This window comes from Myxine glutinosa, chromosome 1 (assembly GCF_964187855.1).
Source record: "Myxine glutinosa chromosome 1, kmMyxGlut1.1, whole genome shotgun sequence".
NCBI lineage: Eukaryota > Metazoa > Chordata > Myxini > Myxiniformes > Myxinidae > Myxine > Myxine glutinosa.
The window spans coordinates 172,791,335-172,803,766 of record NC_136261.1 but is presented as its reverse complement, the minus strand read 5'-3'; the positions used below and the strand labels follow the sequence as shown (position 1 = coordinate 172,803,766).

Here is a 12,432-nt window from a genome sequence, read left to right as displayed (position 1 = left end):
TTCAGCATGTCTCCTAGGTAACAAAATGTTTTCACACCTTCCAGCTTCACGTCGTCTCCAAGCCTGAGTCACGTTCAGGACAACCTGAAAACATAATGCTTCTGGCGACTTTGTCGGCAGAGGCATAAAAAGGATAGAGCATGGACAAACAAGCATATGTTAGTAATAATAGCACAGGCTTTGATGGATGGCCCTAATGGCCTCCTTTTGCATCAAAGTTCGCTGTTTGGGAACTCCTATTAACTTAGCAAACATTCCTGGATTATACATGTTCTTTCTTGCCATCTAATACTGCATCCACTTCCACCATTCTTTCGCTCGTTCCTTACTTTCAGTTCTGTCTCAACCTGGAATGAAAAAACGTAATTGCACTATTGCTCATCTACAGGTTCAACTTCTATTAGATGGTGAGGAAAATAGGAAGGAGGAAAGCAAGAGAAGGTTGTGGGTTAATGAGAGCAATCAGAAAAATAGATTCAGATCAAAAGCTAATTTTTTTTAAATCGTCGTCAGGATAGGGGGGAGGGAGAGATTATTATGAGGAAGTATTTGATGGAGGGAGGTATGGAGGGAGGACGAGAATGAGGATTCAGAAGATTGCAAAGGAGAATAAAGGGAATTATTGTCGAGGATTTTGTGTGGATTGAGATTCGAGGTTGTAAGAATAGTAAAATGCTTGTATGATGAATCAATATGGCTCATGATATAAGGGAGGTGCAGGAGAGAGGGATTCATTAATAATTCAGGAAGGCATGCGGAAAGAAAAGAGTATTGATTATGGGGTATTTGAATTTGCCAAGGATGGATTGGGTCCAGGAACCGGGAAAAAGCACAGCCGAGGAGGATTTTCTTGATCGGGTGGCTGAGCATGGATGTAGGCAGTGTGATTAAGGATAAGCAGAAGGCATTCATTAAGCACAAAATAACAGAAATAGAGTCCGACTCATATCAGTATAGGATGAAACCGAGGCTAGTTAAGCAATTAACTCGGCAAGCTAAAAGAGGATATGGAAAAGATCTGGCCAAAAATATTAAATATATCAGCAAGACATTCTTTAAGTATACAAGGAGTAAAGAACAGGATAAGATAATGTGAGCCCCTTAATAAATATCACCGGAGAATTGGTGGATGGATGGTAATGATGAGATGGCAGGCTTATTAAATATTTTTTTGCGTCTACATTTACACAAGAATAGTCAGGTGAACCTCTAATAGCTGATGGTATATCTTGGAGGTGAGCAAGGGCTTTTAAAAGAGACAGTAAAGAGAATAGCTCGGAAAACTAAGGGATGATGGAGGGTAAGGAATGACATTAATGTAGAGGATTTTTTTTTTTTTTTTTTGATACAGAATCGAGGCTCGTGAAAGAGCTAACATTTATCACACAAACAAATCAAAGACAAACAAAACAAGTGAATCCTCTTGGATTGCGCTGAGGTTCGGGCATGGAATTTCTAGGAGGAAGTATAATTTGTATGCAATGAAAGTACATGTAATATGGGATAGAGTACGATCGAGTAAGCTTCACCAGTGCGCGTGCGCGAATTTACGTCACGTCGGCAGCGAGAAGGCGTTCCCCAACACGAACCAATCAGGAACTGCCACGCCCACTTATATAATAATAATAATAATAATGCATTTATTTTATATAGCGCTTTTCAGGAAGCCCAAAGACGCTTTGACAGAGTGCAAAACATAACGCATAGCAAAACATAAAGACAATTGCAAAAAAAGAAGAATCAATAGGGAAATATTCAAAGCACAAAGGAGGGAGAAGGAGAGGAGATAGTCAGGGGTTAGATGCTGTGGGTTAAATGTTGAATGCAGTGTTGAACAGGTGGGTCTTGAGTGATGTTTTGAATGTGGTGAGTGAGGAGGAGTCTCTGATGGTGTGAGGTAGCGAGTTCCAGAGGGTGGGAGCAGCGATGGAGAAGGCCCTGTCCCCCCAGGATCTAAATTTGGTCCGGATGGGGGGGGTCAGGAGGTTGGTACCAGCAGAGCGGAGGTTGCGGGTGGGAGTGTGTCTGGAGAGGAGGTCAGCCAGGTAGGATGGGGCCAGGTTATGGAGGGCTTTGTAGGTCAAGAGGAGGATTTTGTACTGGATTCTCTGGGAGATGGGGAGCCAGTGAAGCTTGTAAAGGACGGGGGTGATGTGGTCACGGGTCCGGGAATGGGTGAGTAGACGGGCAGCGGAGTTCTGAATGTATTGGAGTTTATTGGTGATTGTTGAGGGTGAACCATAAAGGAGGCTATTGCAGTAGTCCAGACGGGAAGTGATGAAGGCGTGGATGAGGGTTTCTGCAGCCACAGAGGAGAGGGATGGACGGAGACGGGCGATGTTTTTCAGGTGGAAGAAGGCTGTCTTTGTGATCTGTTTAGTGTATTTGTCGAAGGAGAGGGTTTGGTCAAAGATGATGCCAAGATTCCGGATGTGAGGGGAGGTGGACACTGGGAAACCGTCGATGTTGAGGGCAAAGTTATGGGTGGACTTGGTGAGCGTTTTTGGGCCAATGATGATTATTTCAGATTTATCACAGTTAAGTTTGAGGAAGTTGATTTGAAGCCAGGATTTTATTTCAGTGATGCAGTTTGTCAGGATAGAGTGGGTGGCGGTGGAGATGGACTTGGTGGAGATGAAAAGCTGGATGTCATCGGCGAAGCAGTGGAATTGGAGACCATGACGGCGGATTAAGTGACCGAGGGGGGACAGGTAAAGGATAAAGAGGAGGGGGCCAAGAACTGAACCTTGGGGGACACCTTGGGGGAGGGGAGCAGTGGGGGATTTGCAGTTATTGATGGAGATGAACTGACGTCTGTCAGAGAGGTATGATTTAATCCAAGAGAGGGCAGTGCCGGTAATGTTAAAGGTGGTTTCAAGTCGGGTGAGGAGGATGGTGTGATCGATGGTGTCAAAGGCAGCGCTGAGGTCGAGGAGGATGAGAATGTTGAGGTTGCCAGCATCAGAGGAGAGGAGAAGGTCGTTGGTGATTTTGAGGAGAGCAGTTTCAGTACTGTGGTTGGACCGGAATCCGGATTGGAATGTTTCATACAGGTTATTGGCAGAGAGGTGATGCTTGAGTTGAGTGGCTACAGCGCGTTCCAAAACCTTTGACAGAAAGGGTAGGTTGGAGATGGGTCTGAAGTTATTTAGGGTGTCAGGGTTTAGTCCAGGTTTTTTCAGAATGGGGGTAACAGCAGCAATTTTGAGGGATGGTGGGACGATGCCTGTAGACAGGGAGGAGTTTATTGTTGCAATGATAAGTGGAGAAAGAGCAGGAAGGGAGGCCTTGACAAAGCTGGAGGGGATGGGGTCAAGAGTGCAGGTGGCAGTTTTCATTCCGATGAGGAGTTCAGAGAGGTCAGTAGGGGAGACTGGGGAGAATTGAGACAGGGGATGGCAGGATAAGGGGGGGCAGGTGGTTTGAGGGGGAGCGGGTGCGGCGGTGGTCAAGCTGTTGTAGATGTTTTCAATTTTGCGTTGGAAGAATGAAAGGAAGGAGATGCAGTTGTCTATTGTGAATGACTGGGTGGTGGTGTTCAGGGGGCTGAGGAGTTTGTTTATTGTAGAGAAGAGTGCTTTTGGGTTTCCGGAGCCAGAGTGGATAATTTGAGAGTAGTAGGCGGAGCGGGCGCGGGAGAGGGCATCTTTATAGTGTTGTATGTGGTCCTTGTAGGCCTGGGAGTGAACTGTGAGACCTGTTTTATTGCGGAGTCTTTCAAGTTGGCGAGCACGAGTTTTCATTAGGCGGAGCTCAGGGGTAAACCAGGGAGCAGAATGGGTGAAAGAAACTGTTTTGGTTTTTATAGGCGCAATTTGGTCAAGGCAGGAAGAGAGAGTGTGGTTGTAGTAGTCAGTGAGGTCAGAAGGGGTGTGGAGGTCAACGAAGGGAGAAGTGGACATTTTTTCAGAGAGGGTCGATGAGAATGAGGCAGGTGAAAAAGCGTTTAGCTTACGGAAGTTGATAGTGCGATAATGCCTTGGTGCTGGGGTGGGGATGTTGATGGTCAGAGTGATGGCTAGGTGGTCAGAGAGAGTGAGGTCGGAGCCAGAGAGATGGTGCAAAATTAGTCCAGTAGAGCAGACAAGGTCCAAAATGTGACCACGGTTATGGGTAGGAAAGTTGACATGTTGAGTGAGGTTAAAGCAGGTGAGTAAATCAGTGAAGTCAGTGGTTAGCGTGGAGTCAGTGGAGTCCATGTGGATATTGAAATCACCAAGGAGGAGGATTGAGGGGGAGAGGGAACATAGCTGGGTCAGAAAGTAGGAGAAGTCAGACAGGAATGATGGGTGTGGTTTGGGAGGGCGGTAGACAACAGCCATGACTGACTGTGTGTGACCAGAGAGTTTAAAAGCCAGGTGTTCAAATGATGGAGCAGATGAGATGGAGATGAGGTTGGTCTTGATGTCTTGTCGGTGAATAACGGCAATTCCACCACCTCGGCCCTCCGAGCGTGGTTTATTGATGTAAGAATATCCATTGGGTGTGGTGAGGTTGAGCGTGTAGTAGTCCAGTGGTTGTTGCCAGGTCTCAGTGAGACAGAGAAAGTCCAGTTTATTTTCCAGGATGTAGTCGTTCAGGATGAGGCATTTGTTGTTGAGGGACCGGGTATTGAACAGGGTGAGCTTGATGTTGTTTTGTACGGCGGGTATGAATCCAGGTGATTTGGCCAGGGTTCGCAGACAGGAGGTGCGATTTTGTGCGTTGTTGTGACCAGGTGTGTTGGGACGATGAGTGGGAGTGCGCTGAGCCGACCAGAGGATGGGGATGGAGTGACCTGATTGTAAATAAACAAACTTACGACCGGAGCCACGGTGAATGTACCTGGGTCGACGCAGGAGTCCATTCGATCTGATTGCAGAGATGCATGATGGGGTGGAGCGGGTTTTAAGCAGGAGAAGCCTTGCGGCAGAGTACCGCAGAGCCATGCCAGCAGGAGCGAAGGCAAAGCGAGCACGCGGCCAAGGGTGAGGAGGCGAAACAATCGACACAACCAACGGGAGTGGGCCCGAGGAAACAGCGATGGAGCCGAGCAGGTGAAGCCCGGAGCAGCAGAGCAGAGCCGGGACCGCGCAGAGGAAGACTCAATGGCCATAAATCCGCCACGACCACCAGGAAAGCAAGACACGGACAATGGTCCAGTCAGAGAAGCGGCGAGCAAACGACGCCAGCGTCCTCTCACGACCGGACCGGAAAACGGAAGTCGAATGTCGAAACGGAAGTCGAAACGGAAGTCGAAGTCGAAGAGGTGGGAGAAAAGGGGAATGAAGGTGAGCAGAGAGCCTATATGATCTCAGAATTCCTGTGACAGGAATTAGCGTTACACTGGCTGGAAGTCATTCGCTAGAGGCGCTTCCTCAGCGCCAATCACCAGTGCGCGTGCGCGAATTTACGTCACGTCGGCAGCAAGAAGGCGTTCCCCAACACGAACCAATCAGGAACTGCCACGCCCACTTATATGATCTCAGAATTCCTGTGACAGGAATTAGCGTTACACTGGCTGGAAGTCAATCGCTAAAGGCGCTTCCTCAGCGCCAATATATAAAAAGAGGGAGCAGTGGACAAGATGGGGAGAGAAGGGGAAGCACACAAACACAACATTTGGGAGCAGGGACATCAGGAGATGTGTGGGAGGAAAAGGGCTTGGGGGGAGGAGGCGTGGGAAAGGGGGGGGGGGGAGAAGTATAAGACACAAGGACACCAAGGACTTCCAGGAAAGAAGTTGGTATTTCAAAAAAGTGGATTTGGGGTGAAATTAGCGGGGGTAGAAAAGATCAAGGTTTTGGATGGGGGAAGATAAGAGATGGTGGTGAACACTGTTTTAAAGACCTGGAGGGAGGAGTGGGATTGAAGGGAGTGGGGGAGTTTGTTCCAGAGGTGGGAGAAAAGGGGAATGAAGGTGAGCAGAGAGCCTAGATTTTGGCAGTTTCACCAGAAGAGGGATGCTGGCAGATCTTGTGCAACCTGTACGAATATTTGGGGGACAGAGCACAGAGAGAGCTGGGGGATCAAGGCCAGAGTGGAGTCGGTGGAATACAGAAAGACCACCAACCTGCCTGCGGTGAGTGAGTGAAAGGCCCTCGGAGTTGGCTTCATCGTGGGAGATTCCAATGATTCTGAATGCATTGGTTTCAACAGCGTGACGACGAGCTAGATGTGAGGCAGGAGCACCAGCCCAGAGGGGAGAGCAGTATTCCATTGAGCTGCGGATGAAAGCTTTGTGTGTGGTGAGGAGCTCATGTGTGCCAAGGAAGGACTTCGCACGATGGAGGATGCCCAGTCGGCGACTGGCTTTGGAGGCCAGATTTGAAATGCGGTTTTCCCAGGAAAGATCATCGCAGATAGTGAGACCCAAAAGCTTGAGTGACAGAACTTCTTGGAGAGGATTATTCAGAAAGTGGATGGGAGGGTTGTCCTGTCGGTCTTTTCGGAGAGACATCGTAAAAGTGTGAGATTTGTCAGGATTGAAAGACATGTTCCACTTGTTTGCCCAGTCTGTGATTTTGTCCAGGTCTGCAGAGAGTGAGGAGGCTGCAGACTGCCGATCTGACGGATGAGGAATGGAGCGGCAGAGAGTGGAGTCATCAGCAAAGAGATAGAGAGGATTTTCCAGAGAGTCAGAGAGATCATTGATGAAGACCAGAAAAAGCTCAGGGCCCAGAACACTGCCTTGGGGAACTCCAGCCTGAACCAGAAGAGGAGATGAGAGAAACCCATTCAGGGCCACACGTTGACTACGACTAGAGAGGAAGTCCGCCAGCCATGCGTGGAGATTTCCATGGATACCAAAGAAGGAGAGTTTGGTGAGCAGAGCGGGGTGTCAGGCCGTATCGAAGGCACGTGATATGTCAAGGGAGACAGCTCTAATTTCCTGTTTGGCATTGAGAACCTCCATCCATTGTTGAGAAAGCAGAAGCAGCATGTCCAGAGTGGAGTGACCTGGTCTGAAACCAAATCGATGATCAGAGATCAAGCCATTGGAGAAGAGGAAAGATTTCATATCCGAAGCAATGATGGATTCCATGACTTTGCTGATAATTGGGAGAAGGCTGATTGGTCTGTAGTTGCTAGGATCTGTTTTTGCACCTTTTTTGTGTAAAGCGGTGATGTTGGCTGATTTCCAAGCAGATGGCAGATGACCTTGAGCAAAAGAGAGGGTGAAGAGAACAGAGAGAAGGAGTGAAAGAGTGGAAGAACAGGATTTTAGGACCCGTGGGCTGATGCCATCAGGTCCAGTTGCAGAATCAGAGTTGAGGGTTGACAGAACCTTTTCCACCTTGTCAGGAGGAAAGGACACAGAGTCCACGAGCAGCTGGGTACGACTGGGTATGGTGGGTACAGAGAGGGATCGGTTTGGGACACAAGATTTAGAGGCAAACACAGAGTTGAGGCATTCAGCTTTTTCACGTGTAGCCGTTAAGCTGCAGGATTCTGTGTGGACTGCGATTAGAGATTGCAAAAATAGTATGGCAGTGTGGGTGAAACCCAAATCCTGACCAGATAATATAATATTCATCCTCGGTTAATAATATAATATTGTAATCATATTCATCCTCAGTTAATAATATAATATTGTATTCATCCTTGGTTAATAATATAATATATTCATCCTCGGGTAATTACATGAGTTGTAATTAATTACATTAAAATTACATTGGTGAAGAATCACTTTAATAAATTAAATAATTATTGTATCCAAATCCATATTCAGATCTTCACCAAAATTGAATCGATTCATCCTTGTCACACACCTAACCTCTCCACCAAGTTTCATCCAAATCCGTCCGTAACTTTTTGCGATATCCTGCTATATATCGGTTTAGCCCTATCACTTTTTGGTGAAGAATCACTTTAAGAATTCTCTGATCCGGATCCGGATTCGAATCTTCACCAAGATTGAATCAAGGCGTCCTTGTCACACACACTACCTCTTTGCCAAATTTAGTCCAAATCCATCCATAACTTTTTGGGATATCCTGCTATATATCATTTAGCCCCATCTCTCAATGGTGAAGAATCACTTTAAAAAATTCTAGTAGCCGGATCGGAATCTGGATCTTCACCAAAATCTAATCATTTTGTCCTCGTCACATACGCTACCTCTGCCTAAATTGGTCACGCCCAATTTCGTCCAAATCCGTCCACAACGTTTTGAGATATCTTGTTCATAAACAAACAGACAGACAGGAATGAAAACATACCTTCCCTCCACATTTGGTGGCGGAGGTAATAAATTAATGAACAGTAGTAAAAGGAGGACAAAACCGATCTGATCGACATAACGTAGCTCATAGAGGAATGCGGAACTTGCCGTCCACTCGCTTTGAAAGGGAAACTCGTGTTATTCCTTGTTTTCTACAATAAAAGTGAACAGCCTAGTATTTGGGAATGAAATGCATACTCCCTACATAACAGGAAGTATCATGCAATGGTGTACTCCTGTCTCTTAAATCTCTGCGTGCTTCTTGGTTTGAAAAATATTTTGCAAATGTGTCAGAAAGGATAGTTGAGTGATACAGTCGATGTTTTTCTCAGTCGCAATTGCTGCTGGGAGGAAGCTTGCCAACCGGTTGTTTGGGGGAGAGGCCAATGCAAAGCTGGACTATAAAAACATCCCGACTGTTGTGTTTAGTCATCCACCGATTGCTACCATCGGTTTGACCGAAGGTATGTCTTGTATTTTCAGCTGGCCAAACTACTGGTTCTATTGCATGTTATTGCAAGCTCTGATTGTCTTCATCTTTCTCAAACAATGTCATTTCACATGAACAGGTGAAGCAGAAGCTAAATATGGGCAAAATATCAAGGTGTACCGCTCTACATTTACTCCATTATACTATGCTGTGACGGAGCACAAGAGAAAATGTGTGATGAAACTGGTGTGTGCAAATGCTAACGAGCAGGTAAGATTCTGAGATATGTCTACAAGGAATTTTTTTAAGGATGTCTAACACCATCTGGCGAAAGCCTGGTCAACGTTTGTGGTAAATTCTGTCACATTGCCTTTTTACCCCACGCATGCGAAGCGAAACGCAGGGTTAAGCAATTGGTTCATTTCCGTCTGTCTATATGTCTGTCTGATCAGTTTATGTTCGAGTAACAACTTATTTAAATTGAATGTTATATTTTAAACATGAATAGGAAGACAAGTTTGGCGTTTTCCAGTACTTTGGCTCTGAGTTCATCCTGACCCCACATGCGCAGAGTGGAGTGATATGATATTTTACTCTGTCTGCTTACCTGACAGACAAACAGAATTGAAAATCATACCAAACAGGAATCGTACTGTTTTTAAAGACGTCATAAAGGACACAAACAACAGGCATGAAGAACAAATGTAACGTGGTCGATAGGGTGATGTAATAAACACTGGGTAAAACGGCGGTAAAACCCAGAATTGATTTATGAACAGGGGGCCTGGCTATACGTCCAAGATGTGTTCCAAAAAAGTTAGACTTGTAACAAAACGACGGATAGTGGGGAATTTCCCCCATAGGAATATTCGTGTAATTAAGGGGGAACGGTGGTTAAGGGGGAATGTGTTCCAACACTTGATTTACGTGTTATACAACACCACTCAGCAATACTAACAATCCAAAAATATGTATGAACCACACAAAACATAGGAAATATACGATAAATTAAACTAATTAAAAAACCCAAACACCTTTTTATCTCACTTACCATATCTTTTAAATATTTTATAATGATAATTTAGCAGTCTTACACCATGAAAAGCTCTATTGGTCTCTGTCAAGCTGCCTGCATCAGTCCGTTGCCCTCGAAATTATATCTTTCCCACTGGGCCACGTGGTTTCTCCAATGGACCCAGGCTCCAGGCTTTGTACCTGCACACACACTCGTGCCATGAAACCGATACTCGCGCTGCGATCCCCTGCAGTGTCCACACTGGACCTCACGAAGAGCTCCCGCGGTCGCCACGACCACCATGGCAGACGCGTCCACTTCGGCTGTTCCTGCAGAACGGGCTGCATTACCTGAATGGCATGTCTTGCGTCACGCCGTTCCATCTGCAATGCCCTCGTGGATGTTCTTTAAAGATAGTTTGACCAGTCGGTGGCGGAGAACCAAGATGGCGAGTGATTATCGGCTGGTCTTTCACCATTTTTATTTTGTTTCACTATGCCTAATTTGACATCCAGAGTTACACAACTGCGTTGCTGTTTACGTGCAGGTTCACCCTTTTCGTTACCACTTCGTTTACCACTCATTGTTCAATGATTACCGTGGTAACGTACACAAAGATAAAAAAAAAATATATTATGGACAGTACGTCGTGGTGTTAGTTCAACAATGCACAGTGTGAAATAGAGCCCGAGAGGGAGAGGACACAGTGCATACTGGGGTGGAACTCCGGGAAGCTAGTACGCAAAGTATTGTGGGGTGGGACACTTGGTAACTGCTTTTCCGGCTAATGGATGTTAGTACGGATAATTGTTGGATGTATGATGAAAATGTTCCGAAGTAACTGATGGACCTATATGCGAAACAATGGATAGCGGCGACCCCCTATACATGCCTTTAAACCTCTTTAAACCTTTATTCAAATTGAATTATATAGTTGAACGCTGTAGACCACAAATTGCCTTCATAATACTTCCAAGAACCATGATGTATATTGATATAAAGCATGAGAGGGCATGGCATGTGAGAGGGTACAGTACCGGGGTGAAGAGGCCACCGATTATGGCTATGTACAATGCCGATCGATGCTGCGTTCTACGGTGATCAATAAAGCCTCCATGTCCTAAACTGCGACTCAACGTCATCTTATTACAGTGTATAAGGGTGATGTGTAAGACTACTTCAGTAGCACTAAACTTGTTTTTTTTAACAATCTTTAAAATCATTATTATATTGAAATTGAAGTCAATACTTGAACACTGCGTGGGGTATAGTGTTCTATGAACTCTCTAGTTGCAATTGTAATTCATTTTGTAACTGAATCTATTTTAGCTACTTTATGTTGCTGAAGGAATATCTGATGCTACAAATGATTATTTTTTTGTCTTCTGCGGTTAATTTCAGGTAGTTGGATTACACATGCAGGGAATGGGATGTGATGAGATTTTACAAGGGTTTGCCGTCGCTATCCAAATGGGAGCAACGAAAGCAAACTTTGACGCAACATTAGCCATTCACCCAACGTCTGCTGAAGAACTTGTGACACTGCGATGAAGTTTTGCTTTTTGAGGACATCGTTGCCTATCAGCCTGATCGAACACACCATAGAACTCCTCTTGAATTACTTCAAAGGAAACAAACCCGTGTTATCTAATCCTAAACTGTTGATAAAGCATTTAATTTCATTGTTGCAACATTATTGTTTTTTTGCATACAAAATCGAGGCTCATGAAAGGGCAAGTTTACTGAGTGTAGAAGGTAGCACACTGATATTGGAGCAGTCAAGCAATATGTGTACACAACAATAAAGGGTTGGAAAAAGCAGGTGAAGGGGGAGAGAGGAAGAGGGAAGGAAATAATATCGACCTGCAAGTACATGAAGATTAAGTGGGTGAGTCGAGAAGGGTTAATCGGGTGAGAAAATATTATTTTGATCTTTCTTGTACAAGTTTGGGCTTGTGTAATTTTCTTATCTAATAATACTTGTACTACAACAACTATTTGAATGGCCCCGATTAATGTCACCTAGTGGGGTCAGCTGCCCTAATGGAGCGTGTATGCTCGGCCTACGTCTTTTGCCACCGGCTGGCCAGACCTAATGTTGGAAGGAATATTAAATTCTGTCAGGCTGCTCTTTACTCGCTCTTCAGAAAAGACACCGTGTTCTCTTTAATGTCCACTGACTAATCGCTCTTACAGGAAAATACACCATGTTCTTTTTTAATGGCCACCACTAATAATTAGTGTGGTTGGCTCCCCAGGGTTAATATCCATCCCGAGGACAGTGCACTTTGTGAAGCAATGCAATGCCTGCGAAATACAAATCCAGCAGTTTATAGTTGGGCAGAGATTTAAACCCCGGCTGGACAGCTCAAATGTTAGTTCACTACTTCATCAACATCCTCTGGGACGCTTGTATTGTGGACTTTTATTTTTAAAAATCTTATTTTGAGCTTCATAAATGATTTGTTGCTGGATATATTATTGGTATATATTTGAATAAAAGTAATTTTGCACAATGAAATGCCATCCTGAGGTGTTGTGTTATTTCAAAATTATGTTCTTGTGTTACTATTCTTGTTTATTTTTGCGTAATGGGCAATGATTCGTCAAAACAATGGTCCCGAGATATGGTGCCATGCCCCAATGGTGGTGCCATGCCCTAATAATAGTCCCATGCCCGAATACTGGATAAATTATGTGGAAATGACCTGGTTAAAAGCACAAACTGGTCAAACAAGTGGAACAAGTCTTTCAGTCCTGACAAATCTCACACTCTCACTATGT

At 45.1% G+C, this 12,432-nt stretch overlaps 1 protein-coding gene across 4 annotated transcripts in view; it reads left to right on the top strand.

Annotated features, from left to right (window-relative positions):
- The window catches only part of GSR (glutathione-disulfide reductase), a 112,517-nt gene extending 100,343 nt beyond the window's left edge, over nt 1-12,174 (top strand). For all 4 annotated transcript variants that reach the window (XM_078780225.1, XM_068122480.2, XM_068122470.2 and 1 more), the window contains 3 exons: nt 8,536-8,667; nt 8,773-8,903; nt 11,050-12,174. In XM_078780225.1, the coding sequence (XP_078636351.1) occupies nt 8,536-8,667; nt 8,773-8,903; nt 11,050-11,199 (413 nt within the window). In that variant the 3' untranslated portion in view covers nt 11,200-12,174. The remainder of the gene's footprint in view (nt 1-8,535; nt 8,668-8,772; nt 8,904-11,049) is intronic.
- The last annotated feature ends 258 nt before the right edge of the window (nt 12,175-12,432 follow it).